The sequence below is a fragment of the Mus pahari genome, chromosome 17 (assembly GCF_900095145.1).
Source record: "Mus pahari chromosome 17, PAHARI_EIJ_v1.1, whole genome shotgun sequence".
In the NCBI taxonomy this organism is placed as follows: Eukaryota; Metazoa; Chordata; class Mammalia; order Rodentia; family Muridae; genus Mus; species Mus pahari.
Genome location: NC_034606.1, coordinates 31,968,601 through 31,989,979, shown reverse-complemented (window position 1 = coordinate 31,989,979; position 21,379 = coordinate 31,968,601). Strand labels below are relative to the sequence as shown.

The following is a 21,379-nucleotide window of genomic DNA, read 5'->3' as shown; positions in this document are numbered from 1 at the left end:
CTCCCATGGTGTCTTTTATACTAACACTAAGCTCCATGATCCCCAAGGAAACATGCAGGGTTCTTTATTATCTGCCCCTTTGTTTCCCTCCAGCTTTATTTTTATACCATGACCCAACATGAAACATACTTATTTTTCAACAGTCATTGCATATAGTTTATGGCTCACTCCAGAGCTTCACCAATTTTCAATCAGCTTGCCCTTCCATTTCTCTGAGGCTTTTTCTAAGTAATTCTTCTGAACTCACTTCTCAAACAAAACATAATGGCCAGGACCAGTGCCTGTGGACTCAGATTGGTTAGATTTGCTTCCAGTCTATGTTGTTTTCCAGTTGCATGGCCTTAGGACATAATATAACCTCTCTGGGTCTCCTTTCCCAATCGCAAAAAATTGGGATAATAATAGTACCTACCTCATAGGGCTGTTCTGGGAATCCCATAGGTTTATCTATGCAGAAAAGGCTGCCTGTCACAGAGTGAGCTGTATGTAGGAATCTGCAGTATTTTCCGTCCCTTGTCAATTTCCAAGAACATAGACCATGGCCACCATCTACACATAGTTTAGACTTTATCTCAATCTCATTGACATAGATTCAAGGATCTTTTCATGTAATAAACAGAACTTTCATTTGAAAGGGATTAAAGATTATTTACTATGGAGCCAAATATGAAGGACTATGTCACAGAAACACAGACTTAGGTACCCACATTTCATATTCCTGAGTCATAGTCACCCATATTTGGCTTCAGAATATACTATTTCTTATTTCCCTTGGGGAGAAAGCTGTGGTTTTATATCAACAATTATTCTTCCCAAATTTTGGACCCCTAGATGGATCCACTTTTCTCCAGAGCCCCCTGAATCAAAGCTGGGATTGAGTATGGGTCGTTTGTGCCCAGTGATCCAGAGCTGCTTTGGGTGGATGTTTGGGAGTCATTTCTGGTGTTCAGATCTCCCTTGGTTTGGATAATGGTTCATTTGTTTATCCTGAGTTTTCCAAGATCCCTTCAGTTGTATCCCTTTAGCTCTAAAACAACAACAACAACAACAAAAACAACAACATAACTATCATCTAAAAGGGGATAAGAAATCATTTATTCTACAAAAAGATAAGGTAACCATGGACCAGGAGCACACATTTAGGTTTCCTCAAATTTCATGTTGCAACGTGCTAAAAGTTTCAAGAAGTTTGTATAGTAATAGAAAGAAAAGAAAAGAAAAGGATAAATGGCCTAGTTATTGTTGCTGTGATGAAACACCATAACCAAGAGAAACTAGGAGAGGAAAGAGTTTATTTCACTCACATTTCCATATAACAATTCATCATCACATATGGTAAGTGCTGGAATGTAGAAGCAGGAGCTTATGGAGAAGTCATAGATGGGTTCTACTAACTGACCTAGTCCTCCTCGTTTTCTCAGCTTGCTTTCTTATACAACTCAGGACCACAAGCCCAGTTATGGAACCACCCACAATGGCTTGGCCCTCCCATATCAATCACTAACCAAAAAAAAAAAAAAAAAAAAAAAAAAAAAAAAAAAAAAAAAAAAGAAAAGAAAAGAAAAAAAAAACAGGTTTGTTTATAGCCCAGTCTTATGACCATTTTCTCAATTTACTTTCGTTCCTCTTTGATGATTCTAGCTTATGTCAAGTTGACACAAAACTATTCAGCTCAATAAATAAACAGTTTTCAAATACATTGGTGGGGAAAATAACAATCATTTGAATATACAAATTTGGGTTGTTCCTATTGTGTGTGTCAAGTCATTACCACTGGATTGTTTCCAACACAAAGTGATTGCTACTTACTGTTCATCATGCTGGTTTCATTTCTACCCAGAATATTTAGAAAGAAAAAGAGAACCCACCGTTCTCTTTCTTCTCTCTTGGACCCCAGAGCCTCTAAGTCTTGGCTGCATGGAAGTATCTTTGGAGAAGTTGACTCACTCCCAAGTGAGGATCTCTGGCTGGATGGAATCAGGAGCCTTGGTAGGTACCACTATGATGAAAATGATGATCTTAATTTCTTCATTCCATGATGAGATTTCTGAATATGATGCCATTTCTGAATGACATTCATATAGTCCTGACCCAAGACATGGTTTTGAGATGGCTAATATTTTAATGGAGAGGGTGAAGCCAGAGATTAAAATTTCATTCATATTTCTGTACTTGCTGTGACTAAAATAAAAAAGTCTTCATGTCACACAAAAAATGAGAGCTTAAATATCTGCATAAGACTCTTGATAATACTCAGAAAATATTGGCCCATTTTCAATTTGGCTTTTGATATATGAAATAGAAGTGGGGAAGTAATAATGGAGACAAACTTACAAGACATGTACCGGAAACTGTGTTCTGTAATCAGGATTCAAGCCTCAGTTTGAGCATACTGGGATAGTAACTTCATTAAGTCTCAATTGCCTTAGTTTAAAAACAAGGTATATGCATACATATGTGTATACATATGTGTGTTCTGCTGAAATAGATAATACATACATATAGAAATGACATAGCTAAGATAGATATGTGCTTATGTATTCCTCCATTCAAATGTATGTATATAAATGCAGTGATAGAAACTCCAAGCCCAGTCTATTCAGTCATCAAATCCTTGACTACATGCTGTATGGAAACAACTGGACTAAGCACTTGTCCTAAGCTGCATAAGACACAGCCCTAATAGGAAACTCCTTTCTCAGAAAGGGAGGGAAATGTGTTTCCAATAGTTACAGTATAGTGACTTAAGTGCTCTAGCATGGTTAGGAATATGGAGAAAATGAAGGAGAGGAAGCTAATATATAAGCCAGAAAGGTAGTATGAGCATATCCTAGATAAGGTCTGAAGGGTTTCAGGTGTAATAGCATCCAAGAGGGCTTAAGAAATGCGTGACTTATTAAGCAGATGGGAACTTAAATGACATTTCTACCTTTGCTATGCTGCCTTCCAGTTACTAGGATCCTAGTCTTTCCAAGATTATATATGGCTCGTCATTCCTTCTATCACATATACATTTGTTTGGCTTTCTTATTGCTTCTTAGTCAGAACTGGCTTCAATTTTTAGCAACCAGTATAAAATGAGGATGGAGAGTCCAGAACAAAAAAATGTTAAATGTGACAACAGAGCTAAACTCAAAATGAGCCCCATCTGAGCATGGTTCCCTGCACAATTGTTCTTGTCTCGATCCCATGTCTCTGGTCCTGCCTTTAATTTCACCTTCTTTCCTGTCCCTTATATGCATTTGACTCTGACAACTCCAATACATCTTTATTTTGTGAGAGTGGGCCATTCCAATGAGTGGTCTCAGGTTGAGAACTCTACAAGAACTCACTCCTTTAATTTAAAAAAATATGTGTATGTGTACACACACACACACACACACACACACACACATATATATATATATATACATATATATATATGCAGATATACATATGTGTATATATAATGTGAAATATAAGTATATATATTTAATAAGGTTAAAACTGTTTATATTCTGAGTATAGTGTTGAACAAAGCCAATAAAGCATCTTATTCCTATGGAAATTGCATTTTATTGGTGGAAATAGGCAAAATATATTATTGATCATGTTAAAAACTGTGGCTTGCATAGATAAAATTAAGGGGAAAGTGATGAGATAAAAAAATTTGTACCATTCATCCAGTTTTTCCCATTGGTAATAATTTATAATGCTTCAAAATATTAACAAAACCAGGAATTAACATTGGTATGACGTGAAGATTTGTGTGTGTGTGTGTGTGTGTGTGTGTGTGTGTGTGTGTGTGTAAAGGTGTATATAACACTAGACTCATTTAAAAAAGCATAACATGTCAAATGAAGCATCCTTCTCATAATATGAACAAATGATTAATGAAACCAAGTGCATTTTTGTTCTTGCCAAAAACAAGGACATCTAAGCAGGACACAGACACGAGGCTGACATAGGGGTTGGACCAGAAATGACAGATGGTAGAGGGCTAAAGAACCTTCTGTGCCTTATTGAGGAGACAGGGTTTATCTAATGATTCACAGGCATTTTGGAGCATCTTAGGCAGGATAAGGACACATCAGATTTGGGTTTTCAATGTTAGTTTTCTAGTAGTACACGAGGGAGGATTACACAGAGAGTAGCTAGTGCGAGCTCAGAAGCAAAGGAAAGCATCAAACCTTCCAAGAAAGTACAGAGCAAAGAGAAGAAGGATACTTTTGTTTTGTAGAATTGACAGGTTTTGTGAGAGATTGAATGAGGTTATGAGGAAGCGGGAGAAGTTTAACAAATGGGTGTGCTTTGTTTGGTAAAATGTGTGAAAAATTTTGCCCATGCCAGCTCTGGTAGATAGGAAAGCAGTGTGCTGAAGCTGCCTCTTCCTACTTGAGTGTTCTTGGGCACATCAATGAACTTTTCTGATCTTCTACTTATCTGTTAATATAGGACAAAGGGAATATAGGGTTGCCGTGAAGATGAAATGCAGTAGTTCGTTAAAAGTATCAATGTTGAAGTAATGGGTTGATGTTCTACTCAACACATTTACTCTACAAAGACTTATTTTTATTATTTCTATTATGTGTAGATGTACTTTCCAAGGCTAGAGGGCTATGGCCCCCTGGAGCTGGTATTAAAACAAGGTTGTGAGCTGCCACGTGGGTACTGGAAACCAAAGTGGAGTCAAATGCTTTCAACTGCTGAGCCATCTCTCCAGCCCCTAGTTTGCCAATGAACATGCTCAGTATTAAGCAGTCTTACAACTTTTCCTTTATGCATTTACTTTCTCATTGTGACTATAAATAATTGAGACTAGGTTTTCTTTTTCTTTTTCCTTTTCTTTTCTTTTCTTTTCTTTCTTTTCTTTTTTCTTTTTTTTTCTTTCTTTCTTTTTTTTCTTTTTTCTTTTTGATTAGGAATATTTTATTGGACTCAAAAACAAGTTATTACATGTTAATGTTTGGGTGTCTTTGAGAGCACATTAGCCAATATTTCCAAAATAAGCAACCCATTCAACAAACAAAACAATGTAGCACCTCCATGCCTGAACATGTTTCTTTCCTGTTGCATCTTTGAAGTTTACCCCATTTCCTTTCTTCCCATTTCATGCATCACTTAATTTCTTTTTTATTAGATATTTTCTTTATTTATCTATAAATATTTATTTAATATAAATATTTATCTATTAGATATTTTCTTTATTTATGTTATCCCCTTTACTAGTTTCCCCTCCGAAAATCCCCTATCCCCCCTCTCCTTGATCACCAACCCACCCACTCCCATTCCCAGTCTTGGTATTCCCCTATATTGGGGCATAGAACCTTCACAGGACCTAGGGCCTCTTCTCCCATTGATGACCAGCTAGACCATCCTCAGCTACATATGCATCTAGAGCCACATGTCCTACCATGTGTTTTCTTTGATTGGTGGTTTAGTTCCAAGGAGCTCTGTGTGTGTTGATTAGTTCATATCGATGTTCCTCCTACTGGGCTTCAGACCCCTTCTGCTCTTTGGGTACTTTCTCTAGCTCCTTCATTGGGAACCTTGTGCTCCGTCCAATGGATGACTGTGTTTTGTTTTTGCAATAAATGTCTTAAAAAGAGGCAATTTGAAAAACAAAATGTGATGAAGAGAAGCCAATTTCCATAAGATGGGAAGAAAATGAAAATGGTGTCTGGTAACTACATCTACTGTCTTAGTTACTTTTCTTGTTCTGTGGCACAATTCCAGACCAAAAAAACACTTAGAGGAGGGAGGGCTTATTTGGCTCACAGTTTTACGGTATACAGTCCAGCACTGCAGGGAAGCTCTGATGGCAGGAGAGTGGAGCACCTGGTCACATTGTGTCTGAGATTGGAAGCAGAGAGCAAATAGGAAGTTGAGCTGTAATATGAATCCCCAAGACCTACTTGAATGAATGCTACTTCCTCCAGCAAAGATCCACCTCCTAAGGACTCCAATGGTTTTTCCAAACCAATTGGAGATCAACCCATGAGCTCATGGAAGACATTTCACACTTAAGGTACATCACTAAGGAACAGCTTTTACAAAGACCATTTTCACATATTTGGAAATTGGCATCTGCCTTCCCAAGTTGGTTCTTCCAAATCTGCCCCAACAACTTGAAAGCAGTCAGACCACAGGCGTGCTGCACACTCATAAGGTGTCTTATTAAAATTCTGTTGGTTGTCAAATATCTTCTAAATATAACAAATTAAACCATCCCTTCCAAAAACTCAGTAATTAGTCAACCTGGGTGCGTTCAAGAGTTGGGAAGCGCTCATTTCTGCTGTCAGCTGTAATCACATCTCCTCAGACGTCTTGTTTTCCGGTTTTACCCAAGGCCTCTTGATTTATCAGCAATTTGTTTTTCTCTGGAAATATGGCCTAGTTAGAACACTCCAGAAGAATTCAAAATTAAATTGTTTTGCTATTTTCTCTCTGTGCCATGGCTGTAATCAAACACTATTTCCCCTGATTTTCTCATGCTTCAGTTTTCAGACTAAAGGATATTTTGCCGACTGGGTTTGTCCTCATCCAACCCCTTCTCCAGCTGCAGGAGACACCTTTCCTCATTAGTTGCAATTCACTCTTTAGTTGTTGGCATTTTTTTGCAGTTCCCGAGGGCCACCCCCTTCCCCTGCTGCCAAACTGCAATTTGGAATGTGTTCTTGGAGCTGTGAGTCACCCTGAAAGAGAATAGAGAATTCTCACAAGGATAATTGAGTGGAACAGGATCTTCCCTTAGCCCTTAACGCTTTCAAGTATAATACAACTAAAAATATTTGCTGAAATGTTTGGCGTGGTAAGAGCCATTCATTTATTGTTAAACTAATCAAAAGAAGAAAATCAGTCATAGAAAAGCATGAGTAGGGAGAAAATTTGTCTTTTTAGAGACATGTGTCTTCTTGGTCATTTGGGTATTAAGGATTTTTATGGTTTCTTTGTGGTTTAATGCCATTATTTAAAAGTTCTGTGTAAGATTTCCAGGATGCCAGACAAGAGCCCTTTATTTTATTTCATTCAATTTTCAGGGCTAATTCTCTAAGTTAGACCAGGTAGTCTTGGGAAACAGCATGGAGATATTTTTCCTTTTGTCACAGAACCTGCCTCATGTCCTGGGATCATAGAATATCCTTTTGGAATGTGTGATTAGCCAGGAATATTCTGGATCCTTTCTCATGTCCATATTAATACGGTCATCTGGCTTTCTCTGTGTTCTTAACAGCTTTACTGAGGTATAATTGATACACATAAAAGTGTACACATTTAATGTGCATAACTTAATGAGTTAGATATATGCAAACACCTGTTACTTGTCACTGTAATTAGCATAAAGGACATACCAAACAGCTCCCCAAGGTACCTTATATCCTTCTGTGTGTTTCTGTGTAGGTGTAGGTGTGTTTTTTTTGTTTTTTTTTTAAAGATTTATTTATTGATTATATGTAAGTACACTGTAGCTGTCTTCAGACACTCCAGAAGAGGGCGCCAGATCACATTACGGATGATTGTGAGCCACCATGTGGTCGCTGGGATTTGAACTCAGGACCTTCGGAAGAGCAGTCGGGTGCTCTTACCTGCTGAGCCATCTCACCAGCCCGGTGTAGGTGTGTTTTAAGAACATGCAGCATAATCTATCTTTTAAAAAAACAAATATATTGTTAACTACATGCACCAGACTGTGCTACACATACCCTTAAAACATACCCACTTATTGTAACAGAAATGCTGTACTCTCGATTTTCTCCACCTCCTAACCGTTGAAGCCCTGGAAACCAGTACTGCATTTTTTTGATTCTGTAAGTTTATCTATTTAGATCCTTACTGAAGTGGACTGACTTATTTACCTTAGCAAACAGTCATGCGGGTCCTTCCATGTTGTTGCAAGCAGCAGGATCATCCTCCCTATTTAAGGCTGAGTACATCCCATTACATACATTTGCCACGTTTTACTTATGTATTCACCTGTGGACTCAACTTGAGTGTGTATTTTGACTATTGTGAGCAGTGCTACAGTGAGCATGCTCCGGGATAAGCTCTACTGTGTGGTCCTTACGGGTTACCTGTCACTTTCCTTTTCTATGGCAACCAGCAATGATGCATCTTTAGGCTTGTTTGGTAGGTGTCCTGAAGCTTGGGAGAATGGGAGAAAGGAATATGTACGTATGGCAGGGACTTCCCTATCCAAAAGCCTCAATCCACTGGCTCAGTATCTAAGCTATGCCACAGACAGAGTGATACTACCAATTTAAATATCACATCATTTTAAACACTTGTTATAAGAGGACCCCAGAGTCTATTGGTATGCCTTAATCACTCCTCCTCCTTCAGTAAGGGCTCAGGGGCTTCTAGGGCTCATTGCTTAGAGTGCTTTTGCCACAAGGATCACGTTACATTCATTCTGGATATTCAGTAATGACTTCAAACTCCTCACAGAATAATTTTAGATCTTGAATGTAATAGGAAGCTTGAACCTGGACTCAGTCCAGTCAGAATCATCTTCTGGTACTTTCCTCGGCTTGTTCTTCCACCCAGCCATGTAGAACTTGCTCACTGGGATATGGTCTCTCAGCCTTTGCCCCCTGTTTTCTCTGATCTTCACTCTGCTCCTGCTCCATTGTCTTCCCACAGTCGCCTGGTAGAGTTTGTACTCAACCTCCAGGTTTCTGGTCCAGCCCTGCCTCTTCTGTGAAGTCTTCCTGTGTTCTACAAGGCATACTCAGAAGTCTTTTTTTCTAGACTTTCACTGTAATATGACTTGGCTCCTCTAGTTGCTTGAACAGAACAATTCATTCAAGGTATATAGTAAGTGTACTGATCAGATAAACAGACCTTCTTCCTCAATGTCCATGAAGCACCCGTCTTTTCTACTTTTGTTGCAGTTCCTGAAATCCTTTGGCTTGAGGGCTTCCCTGGGGTGTCACTGAAGCCTGCCTTGCTTCAGTTCTTCCACCCACCTGTCATCTTTCCTCAATCATCTTATGTGCTGGGCATTCCCTAACATGAGTGGAAACAGAGAAAGAAGCCCTTCCGATTGTTAAGTAGCGTGGACCAACTTCACAGTGTTCCCCTTGAGGTACCCAATGCATGGAAACAATATCCTTCCTGATGGATTTTTCTTCTCCTCTGCTTTTTTAGTTCTTTTATCTCTAAAAAAAACTTTAGGATTATAGCTATTCCTCACCACACTTCAGTTGTGCCCTTTCCGGAGACCCTGTCACCATATATGGTCAGCTTTATAAGAAGCAGGTGGCAAAAGATATATATTTCCCCACAGTGAATTCAGGGGATTTAAAGTTTGTGATAAGTATTGAGCCTCGACGAATCTAGGGAAAGATCAAAAAAATCTTTCATAGAGGGGAAATTCCCTAGATGTCCAATCCAAAGGGGAAATGGTCCTAACTTACTTTGTGTGAAATGATGGAATAGAGATAAATGTCACGATCACCTAACTTGCCAGCAAGAAAGACGCGCCACAACATGATCCTTCTGCGGACGTTTTTAAACGGGTTTTATTGCTGAAGCGAAAAGACCCCAAGCCTGAAAACTGGTGCTGCTTAAATAGGCCTAAGAGGAATGTGTCACTCTATGATTGGTGCTCACTATATACCCTCATTTGCATGCTCCGGGCTTGAGCTGTGACTCATCATCTGTGCTGTTTGAGCATGTGCAAAACAGTTGTCAGCTAGTTGTCAGTTGGCCGACGCCCTTCGGGCTCAGGTGCCATCTTATAATGGTGAATGTGGCTTCCCACAGATAAATGTTTTGTTTCTTTCTCATTTGCAATATCACTTTTTAAAATTTTTTCTAATTAGATAATAATTTCCACCAAATGTCAGGTCAGCTTGTCGAAGCTAAAATCCAAGCAGTAACCACAGGAGTCTTCAGAGCATCTTTTACCTAGGCTTCTCCATCTTTCATAGCCATATTTATTTTCCTTTCTCATGTGAGATGATTTCTCTGTGCACTTTGTGATACAGGGCTGTGAGCATCTCTCTTGGGTGTTCTCTGAAGGAAACCATGTAGTTTGCATTGGGTGATGTTGCACATAGCCTTTATACTGGCTTCTGGCAATATCAAGGGTCAGTAGTGATGGAATAAATATTAACTCTTTGGATTAGTACAAATTATAATTTGAAATTAACTTTTAAAACATCAAGGAGATAGTTTTCTCCCATTCACTGACTGGACTACCCTACTGAATGCTGAATGTTTTCTTCTCTCTCTCTCTCTCTCTCTCTCTCTCTCTCTCTCTCTCTCTCTCTCTCTCTCATCTTATCTTTATCTTTCCATGAGGGAATAGACTATTGCATCCCTGCAGGGACTTGCTTCTAATTTTCTTTTCCCTTTAAGAACAAAGGGGCATTCTCCATGCCCTATAGAACCCTCTAAACTGCAGCCCTGTAATTGCAGCTTTTAAGTCCCACCTTTCCACCCCTAATCCCTGTCAGTCAACCACTGCTATTGTTTAGGGTTGGGAGTGGCCTGGGCTTGCCTGCTAGGAACGACCTTTTCTTTTGAGTTTAAGCATGCAGCTTTAAAAGAATGTGTGTTGGATATGTGCCATCTTTTAAGTCCGCCCAGGAAATAACCTGCATTCCATGCAGGACTTCTGCCTGATCTGGGTGAATGTCTTTGTCTCCAAGCCAGTGTGTTCTGCATTGTTTCAAATTCTCACCTAAGGAAAAGGTAGGGAAACTAAGCTGAGTGTAGATATCATGCAGACCATCAAAGGCAGAGACTTGAGAATTCCTCAGACAATCAAGCCCGATGAACCAAATCAGTGGGTCTGTTAATCAAGGTGTAGCACTTCTTATGTAATTGAAAGTCATTCTTACTTATTTCATTCATCCTTTCCAGCAAAGTTCTAGCCTAGGAAGTGTAGAGTCCATTAACTTTAGATTCTGCTCAAAAGCCAACAAGCCAGAATTATCCCATGGTGACTTTATGTTGAAGACATCTGATGATTCTAGAAGTTGTCTTAGCATATTTCAAACTTTGTGTTGCATGGATTTGAGATTCAATGTGGATGCTATTTAGAAGCATTGGTAAGCTAATTCCAGGGTAAGTAAAATGTATTTGTGAATGAACCATTATAAGTGAATGCATTAGAAATGATTTGTACCAAACATTCTGTTTGAATGATAAAACAAAGCATGTACTTACTATTCAAGATTTCATTCAGTGTTTCAAGGTGGTTTATAGAGAGTGAGTTTCTATAGTAACACCTCTCATAATATATTCTGCTACTCTGCTCTTACCTGAATAAAATCCTCCTAAAACAAATGGTGGCACATGTCTACTCTGCTATTGCTTCTCAATAGCAACATTTAATAGATGCCAAATGAGTGAATGGGCAAATTAGAAGTAGGAGTTATCTCTGCTACAAAGTTTAATGTTGTAAAGATGTAAGGCTCATATGCTTACACATATCCTTCAAATAAATCTATTCATCACCTAACATCACTTGGAGATTGAAGATGGGATAACCAATGTCCTTGCCTACATGGTGTTAGGGTATCATTTCATGATTTCTTCAAGAGCCATCTGGATTTTACTATATATCGAACTGTACATTGATTTATCCAGAAGAAATACCACATGGATATGTACATGGTGACATTCTTACTAAGGAACAGTATATCGTCTATAAATGGAGCCCCTACTCTTTTGATGGAAAGTCAATGTTTTCTGTGGTCTGTTCTCCATTTGTTGTAAAACTATATTTTTCCTGAATTCTGCTGAGCCACTTGGTTGTAACTATAATTGGATTCCTTTACCAAACTTTCATTCTTCTCATCTTTGTTTATATGTGTTCTGAAGATATGTTGTTTATACATCAAAGGAAGGGGACAAATTAAAACAACACAAGGCAGGCTCCTCTTACCCCCCTCCACTAGTGCAGTAGGCAATGTTGCTTTCGTTCTGATTATTGGGAACGTTACACAGGGCAAATCTGCTGGTTAGTTTCTATTGTCAACTTGACACAACCTAGAGTTACTCAGGAGAGATGATCTCAGTGAGGCATTGTCTAGATCAAGTGGGACATGTCTATGTGCAATTATCTTGCATGCTAATAGATATAGCCCACAATGCCATGCATCAGTGCTTTGGCTGGGGCCACTGAACAGCATCAGAATGGAAGAAGCTGACTGAGCCGAAGCAAACCATCCTGACCAGCACACTTGTTCCTCTCTAATCTTGACTGGGAGTCTACTGTTTGACTAGCTGCTTGAGTTGTTGCCTTTGCTTACCCAAAATGATGGGTTGTAACCTGGAATTTTAATCCAAATAAACACTTCTTTTCTTCTGCCAAATTGCTTTTGGTCAGGGTGTTTCATCATAGAAACAGAAATAAAAAGTACAACAGCATCATTGGATTTATGTATATACACACAGAAAGATAGATAGATAGATAGATAGATAGATAGATAGATAGATAGATAGAGAAGAACAGCTGTCCCCCCAAGACACCCACAGATATATATATATATATATATAGAGAGAGAGAGAGAGAGAGAGAGAGAGAGAATGATTAAATTCTTCTGTTTTTCCAGGAAGTGATCTAGACTGTTCTCTGAGTGATGGATGGGAGTCTCAGAAGCCAATCACAGACACTTCAGAATCCTCCTCTTCTGGCTACATCCTGCCTCAGTCTCTCAGAGAAAGCCAAAGTTCCTCTCTTCAACTTCAAATGAAAGCATCAGGGCACTTCGAAAAGAACAGTTTGGTTCATTCAAGTGAGTACTTTTAAATCTTTGCCACACCCAAACTATCCTTCCTTCTTGCCACGTAAGAATGATGTAGCAATGACTAATGTGCACTTAGGAACTGGTATCAACCTTCTTGAGGAAGGGAGGACCTGGGCTCCTGGTTGTGTCCAGACAATACAGAGGTGACTGCCTTTGAGTATAGTCATGAAGTCCTCAGGAACCCTGAGGTTCTATTTTTCAAGAACCTTGATGCCTGATAAGTGTTAGGTTTTGATAAAGCTGAGGGTAAAGAATGACAGGTCTCTATTATTTACTTTTTGATCATTAGCATGTGCTTGATATGCTCTAAAAGGAGAAAAAAATGAAGAAAAAAGAAGACAAAAACAAAACAAAACAAACAAATGAACAAAACCAAAACCAAACAAACAAAACACCAAAACAAAACACAACAAACAAACAAACAAACAAACAAACAAACAAAAGCAACACAACACTACCAACGAAAGTCTGTGTCTTTTAGTGCTATGACTCAGGAAGGCAGCTCCTGGTATTTCCTAGCATGAGTAATGAAAGAAGCTCACCAGTGTGCTGATGACTCTATTTTGTCAGCAGCAGATTAATGACATTTTCGTGATGTCTCACATCCAGCGGGGGAGAGCTAAGCTTGCTCTGCTAAGTTTGCAGAGATTTCATGTTTCAGAGCCTCCCCTGTAATCTACAGCACAAGGAGCCACCATAGGAAAAAAAAATGTACTAGGCTCTACACGCAGGTGCCAAACTCTAAAATTTAACCTTGAACCTGTGCAGAGAGATGATCCTTGTTTCCCTTTGCAATGAAAACATCCTGGGAGAGTATACACTGTGTCCAGTCCACATGAATACTCAATAGAACTGAGGTTATCACTGTAGGAGGCAGAAATTGAGTGAAATGATTCTGTTTTTACTTGCCTCTATAAACCATGGATGGATAGTGTCCCACTGAGCATTCTTCCAAAGACTTACTTACGTGTCCCGCACAATATATTCCTTCTGCAGCTGTTCAGCAAGTGCTAAAGGGTATTTAAGTTGCTATACAGGTGTTTCAATAACAGAAAAGATCGCTTTGACTGCGTAGATAACCACCAGGCTATCAAGACTTTCTGAGTCGCAGCAGCCACCTCTTCTAGGGAGCCTAGCCTTCACTGTTCTGGTTCCCAGGAGTACTCTCTCATATGCCTGTGAGCTGCACCACTGTCACATGCTTGCCTGCATGTCTCACCATTCTCTGAACCTAAGGTCATAGTTATCCTTGGATCCCAAATTGACCAGACAGTGACTGGACAGGACACATTCTCCCTGACTGTGGTGAATGAACTCGTGAGTGTGTGCATTTATTTTACATATAAGGATACCAACATTCTACAGATGAAGTAAGCCTTGAACACTCATTGTAGAGAATGTGACCATGACAAGTGTGTGCTCTAGTTGCAACTGAGTTGTCTGTTCTAGCTGTTGTACCTGAATGGGTTCTACTTTTCTACAAGGCCCACTTGAAATGAGATTATTTCTGATGGACCTTCTTTGTCCCCTCCTGCTTGGTGGCTAAAGTAAATTGTTCTTCCATTATTCTAGTGTACTCTGCATGTACAACTTCACTGAGAATATTTATTTTCCTTATCACTGAGATCTGGCATGCTTGGTCATATCCATCATTTATTTTTATCCCTGAGTTTCTACTCCCTGAGTGAGCAATCTGTTCCTGGTAACAGAGTAGATTCAAATATCACTGGCCTGTATGCCATTATTTGTATCAATTAGAGCTTTTGAGTTCCAGGCCTGAGTAACAGTGATAAAATTCACTGACTTATGTACATGATAATTCCAATCAGAGAGCTTAGCATTTTTCCAGTCTTTGCCTCCTTGCCATCTCTTCTGTGTTGGTGCTGTTCCTCAGAGTCCATCTTCCCATGGTGGCTCTTGGAGACTCTTTCAACACACACTTTCAGATCTCCAGTCCATTTGAAGAGATTTTGCTCATTTAGAGTTATGATGCGAGACCTAGAATTATTACATCTGTTCTGGAAGGAGTCCAGGTCCATGGCAAAAGCAATTATTTCAGTGATAGTTATGTGAGTTTACAAAAGGCTTTGAATAGGTTAAATGCTGGGATGAAAAAATAGAAGAAACCAGCTGCTTCACCCTCTTACAGAAAAAGGGATTCCCCACCAAGAATATAACATTGCCTTCAAAACCAGCAAACAAATGCCCATGCCCTCTGTACTCAGCAATGTGTAGGTGCAGATGTTTTTGGAAGTGGAATGGATGGTGTGGGATGGGGAAGAGAGAAAGAAAAAGAAAATGTAAGTGTGAAAAATGTTAAAGAAAATAGGTGCTAAAATGAGAGAGAGAGAGAGAGAGAGAGAGAGAGAGAGAGAGAGAGAGAGAGAGAGAGAGAGTGTGCTGGAGGAATCAAGGCTTGATTGGAATTAATTTCCCGATGGGCTAAGTCAAAATAAGTGCCAAGTCAATGGCCACTGAAGAAGCAATGAACAACAGGTTCAAAGTCACAGAACTCATCTCTTTGTTGTATTCAAAAGAACATACACTCACCCTTCAATGTTCATAGCCAGAGATCTTTGTTGTGTCTCAAGCTGGAGTTATTTTCCTTAATTGCACATGAAATCAGAAGAGTTGGAGAATGCAAACACACTTTAGATGAATGGTTAACACTCCACTGAACCCACAATAATTTATTTAATTAACAGTATACATAAATCCTCTGCACTCGGAGTGACATAATTTACTATTGCTCCAGTTTGACTCACCAGACTTCAGAATTCCACCCACACGAGGGGCTCAGTGAGATTGATAGCTAACTCTGTGTTCATTTCCAGCATAAATCACAAAAATTAAAAACATTCTCAGTATAAAGTCTTTCCGAGTTTTAAACAACCGTTGCAAAATTAAGCTTCTCTAGTGTTTGGGGGGGTGGAGATTAAGTTGAGGTCTATTCATAAATATATTCTTAAGCCCTCACGTGTTCATCTTTAAGTCAGCTCTGATTTCTTAGGGGTGCTTAGTCTGAGACTCAAGGTCATGATTCTCATGAGACTCCTAATTACAACTGCTGGGAGTTATTGTACTTCTTTCTTCCATGATCTGACACCATTGAAATAGTTCACTGATTACAGAATTTTGAAAGGATAAGTACTTCATAATACGTGTATTTTTTTTCTTCTTGGTCTTTAGAGATTTCCAGAAAGCAAAGTTGCAATTGTCTTTCTATGCCTCATTTCAGACAAAACATTATGTCCTGTCTAGATGTGGTTTTAAAACCTTGGCTATGGCACTTCATAGCTGTTTGATCTTGAACTATTGCATCATGTCTCTCAGTCTTGGTCTACTTGTATGCAAAACTGAGATTATGTTCCCTACCTTGCATGGTTTCAGGCTAATTAAATAAGCTAACGTATCAAAAGTATTTGTGAATTATAAAACACTCTGCAAATGATAGGCATTCTTATTATTGTGATCGACATAATCATATTCAACATTATATTTTTAGTGTTCTGACTTTAGCATAAATTCTACAAGGGTTTCTTCCAATATCAAAGCAAACAGCAAGTCTGAAACATTTTGAGTTGCATAATCTGTTTTGCTGTTAGAGGGGATATTTAATTCATTGACTGTAGAGTTTTCTAATCATTGGACCCCATATGTGACATAATTTTTAAAAAATATGTTCAAAATGTATGCATAGGAGTATATGCTTACATGAATTTAGAGGTATCATGTGTGTGCAGGAGCCCATGGAAGCCAGAAGGGAGCATCAGATCCTCTGAACCTAAAGTTGTGAACTACCATGTATGTACTGGGCATGCGCTTAACCATTGAGCCATTGCTCCAGCCACACTTGACATGATTTTTATCTTGTTATTGATGATTGATTGTTTAAAATGACATACATCTGAAAACTATGAAACAGACTTAGCAGAAATTTGTTTTCCTGGGTTATTTAATTAGCAATGATCTATGATTGATTTCTTCTTCCTTCAGGAGCTGGTTTGATGCATAAGGTCTCCTTTCAGGCAATCCTCCTAGCAGTGTGCTTAGTCATTTCTGCATATGCAAGGTAATCTTAGTTCTGCTTGCTTACAATAACGTTTCATAATAAATGGGGAGCGGTAATTGATGGATAATTCTCTTGCCTCTTACCATAAAACATTTTAGGTAGCTCTATAACTAAAATTTGTTTGTTTATCTGGTATGATACTGCTTTTTTTTCTTCATGTACCTTCTCTCTCATCTCCAGTACTTACAGAAGCTAGCATACATTGCTTAGAGACTAGACCATGTGCAACATTCTGTTTAAACTGTGATGACAAGGAGAGCCCCAATCCACGTTTCCATTTCAGTTCATTCCAAAGCACTCGAAGTCCCCATTGAGTCTCTATTTTTCCTACTGTAGCTTGTACCCTGAAATACAGAAGAATCAAAAATATATTCTCTAAAATCTTGGGTCTAAATAATAGCAATATTTATCTGTAACAAACAGAGTGATCTATAGGAACTTTTGAATTACTTCAGCCATGAGTGGATTAACAGGTTGAGAGAAGGTAAGATTATAAAGTGAAAAATGGATTCTAGTGAGTACTTTGAAACAACAATCATTGGCTACAGTAACTGACACTAAGAATGATGTTATATTGAGGTTGAAAGGTAGTTGTTGGGCAGATGTCCATGTAGAAGTACTTTGGATACAAGTACTTTGTGTTCCTGGGCAAGGTCTTTCTGAATAGTAACTATCATGCAATCATATGTATAGATCCTTTGTTCATACCATCCTGATTTTATTTATTGCCTTGCCATATCAACTTTCACATAATAACTGTCAGTTCCAGAGGAGCCAGCTTAACATGGATACACAGCACTCAGTTCTGACTATAGGTTTACCTCCTATCCTACGTGTTCTTGGCGTGCCTTCTCTGTGCATATTTTCTCAGAATTATAGAAAAATGTTCAAGTCCCATCAGCACTAACTCTGTTCATGTCTCAGAGTCTTTGTTCCCTCTTCCTGACACAAGAATATTTCTCTAAACTAATAACTGGTGACCTTACTTCTTTCTGGAATCTTTTCAAATTCTATGTCAGAGGAAACTTTCCTGGCACGTATGCACAAAGCCTATAGCACCATTGATCACACATATACTCTGCTTTACTTTACTCCAGAACACTTTCTACTGCGGACCCTTCATAACTATATGTTCAGTTATCCAAATGTTAATCATCTAGCTCTCATTATAAGAATGTAAGCAATCTGCTAATGGCATGCCTTAGCAAGTAAAAGTGTTTTCAGTACAAGCTTGATGTCGTGAGTTCAATACCTAGAATCCACACTGAGAAGAAAGAACCCACTCTTGAAAGTTGTCCTGTCACATTCATGATCACATACACAGATCTGTACACACACACACAGAGAGAGAGAGAGAGAGAGAGAGAGAGAGAGAGAGAGAGAGAGAGAGAGTTTCGTGTTTAAAGTATTTCTTAAAGAACATGAGCAATCCAGAACTGACATCAGTGTATTATCCTTACTTCTGTATCCTCAAAGACAAGAGTTCATTGATATTTCTGAATGAATGGATGAAATGAAAATGAACAGTGAAGTCCTATAAGTTTCTCCGTCTTTGAACTCTGGTGGCAAAATGCTATTTACTCTCAATGCCTGCATCCTGGGGGTCAAACGCTTCCACATTGCTTGGGAAAGTTGATTTTTCTAGATTCTTCTAGAATTCTCACTTAAGTATGAATAGAGGCTTAGTGAGAGTTGGTATTTTAAAACAAGCCTCCCATTTAATTATGAGGTTTGGGGAACATTTTAGATCACAATAGGACAAAAAGAACAAAAGGAGGAGGCTCTATGGCTAGAAATAGAGTGTAACATTCTTCATTAATACACCAAATTGGAAACTGATAATGTGCACTAGTACAATAGTGGCTGGAAGAAATTATGTAGAGCAATCACAGTCAGCACTCTTCTTACTTAGTGTGTTCCAAACTTCCAAATTGGTCAGGAAACCCTGTCTCATATATGACAGGGCTTTCAGTGAAACATTCCTCTTGGGCTAACATATGTAGATGTATCCAGCCTTGAGAAACAGAGCTAAACTCCATATTATTTTTGGGTGAGTTGTTTCCAAACTGGTTTCCAAAGAGCAGATTGAAGAAGTGGGTAGAGCTCATGTCTCTAGCTGCATATGTAGCAGAAGATGGCCTAGTCGGCCATCATTGGGAAGAGAGGCCACTTGGTCTTGCAAACTTTATATGCCCCGGTACAGGGGAACAACAGGGCCAAGAAGTGGGAGTGAGTGGGTAGGGGAGCAGGGCAGGGGGAGGGTATAGGGGACTTTTAGGATAGCATTTGAAATGTAAATGAAGAAAATATAGTTCCAGGACAGCCAGGGCTACACAGAGAAACCCTGTCTCGAAAAACAAACAAACAAACAAAAAATCTAATAAAATAATTTAACAAAAGAAATGCGGTCTGTACAATACAGTGGCAAGAGCTGTTTGGCGCCCCCTCTGGTGAGCATGGTCACTGGCAAAGATAGGAGAGTGATTATTACCTGTGCCCTTGTCAAGAAGCAGTAAGAATGGCACTCTACCTGTATAGTCTTGTAAACCCTAGTCTAGCCATGAGAAAAATAAAGAGAAAAGGCAAATGAAGGGCATTCAGCACATTAGAATCTAGCCACAAAGGTGGAAAGGCCATTGAGGACCTTGTTGTCCTACTCCAGAGGAGCCTGAGAGAACATGATGAATAACTAAACAGAATATATTTTCAGATAGGATCCTGAAACAGAAAAGGACATTAGGTGAAAACTGAAAAATACAAATGTAAGCATTTACTCATATCCATTTACACTCAAGACCTTTAAAGTATTGGTTCTCTGACAATTTCATACTGTGTATCACACAATCTGATCGTATTCATTCCTTTCCTCTCTCTTATTTCTCTTGACCTCTCCCTACCTCAACAGAGTTTACTTTAGACTCTGGGACTGTAGTTCAACACTATTGTTTACTTTATAAAAAAAATTGCTTGCTCAATACTTCCCATTTTACTACCAGAAACTCTTGCAAGTTTGAAGATTGGTTACTATGGCCCTTGTATATATCTTTATACTTTAGATTTAATTAGCTTTGTACGTGTGTTTTCTATCTCCCAGGCTGCTCTCTAATTCTCCATGTAGTTGAGGCTGAACATGTACTCCTACCCTTTTAATTCTATCCCCCAATTGCTAGAACTACAGACATTTACTATCACACCTGGCTTTTGTTTTTCGTAGAAAAAGCTACTTAATAGTGGTTAAAATGAAACAATATGTATAATGCCAACAATGTATACTATTCACTTGAAATCCTGACAGCATAGCAACTAGGAATGAGCAAGCTTATGAAAACATGGTCAAGCAACAATGATCACCTGCAGGGCAGTGGTGAACCGCCCCTTTAATCCCAGCACTTGGAAGGCAGAGGCAAGAGGATTTCTGGTTCAAGGCCAGCCTGGTCTACAAAGTGAGTTCCAGGATAGCCAGGGCTATACAAAAAAGAAAAAAAGCCAATGATCACTTTGTAACTGACAGTGACAATAAGTCACCATCATTTGTAAACTGTGCCATGAATAGAAGAAATAAGGGCTGTTTGCAGGGTTGACATTCTGTTGGCCAGCTCAACCATAAACCTTTAGTCACTTTAGGTTTCTGTTCCTCTCATGATATGATCCTATTTTCCTGATCAGTAAATCTTATTTCTTCAAAATATATTTTAAGCCATCATTTCTTAGTATTTCTATTATCCTTTATAAAACAGTTAAAGAGCAAATACCTCAGACTTATCTTGTTTTTCCTGCCCTAGGCTTAGTCCTTACTCCGAAGTTTCAAAAGTTCTTTTATTGTAGAACATTATGAGATCTGGGTGCCACGTGTGCTCATTAGTACTGGGATGTCATTCCTTCTAGTCTGTCTGTAGAGAGAAATGAGGAATGTTTGTGCATATGTAAGAACATTGGCACAACCATGTGGAAATTATGTATCTATATACACATAAAGTAACCCGAATGTGTTAACATTGGTATATCTAACTAACCCAATGCAACATGGTTCATTCCCAGTTTCCCTGTCACCTCAATTATCCACAGGCTTCCACTCATACAGCTATGAACTTGATTCTCACTAATTTCTACGGAATTGATTTTCGTCCTGATATATATGTGCAGAAGTTGTAGATTCAATACAATACTTTCTCTTGATTCTATTGTTGATAACTTAGCATTCATCTGTGGTAATCAAACAGAATACTGGGTGCTATTTCAATTTTAAAAGAATCTTTTAAGTTTTTAAAAATATCATTTTAATTTTTTTAATTTTAAAACATATCATTTAAAAAATTAATTCTTAAAAATATCTTTTGAGACTTGTTTTGTGTACTAATATGTTGTTACTTTTGGAGGAAGCCCAAGGAGCTGTTGAGAAGACATTTTTCTTTAGGGTTTGGGTGGAATGTTCTGTAAATGTTAGTTCAGTAGGAGCTCTGTCTGAGGAAGAGGATGCTAACGAAGCTTCCTCTGTCCCATGAATGAGAAGAGGAAGCACAACCAAGGAAAGATTTATATGTCAGGGAGAGAGAGAGAGGGGAGGGGG

General features: G+C 38.7%; 1 protein-coding gene across 1 annotated transcript in view; it reads left to right on the top strand.

Annotated features, from left to right (window-relative positions):
• Positions 1 to 21,379, top strand: part of Tmem71 (transmembrane protein 71) — a 37,499-nt gene that overhangs the window by 8,890 nt on the left and 7,230 nt on the right. Inside the window, exons 5-7 of the mRNA XM_021217334.2 lie at positions 1,841 to 1,989; positions 12,546 to 12,728; positions 16,737 to 16,812. Coding sequence (XP_021072993.1) covers positions 1,841 to 1,989; positions 12,546 to 12,728; positions 16,737 to 16,812 — 408 coding nt within the window. The remainder of the gene's footprint in view (positions 1 to 1,840; positions 1,990 to 12,545; positions 12,729 to 16,736; positions 16,813 to 21,379) is intronic.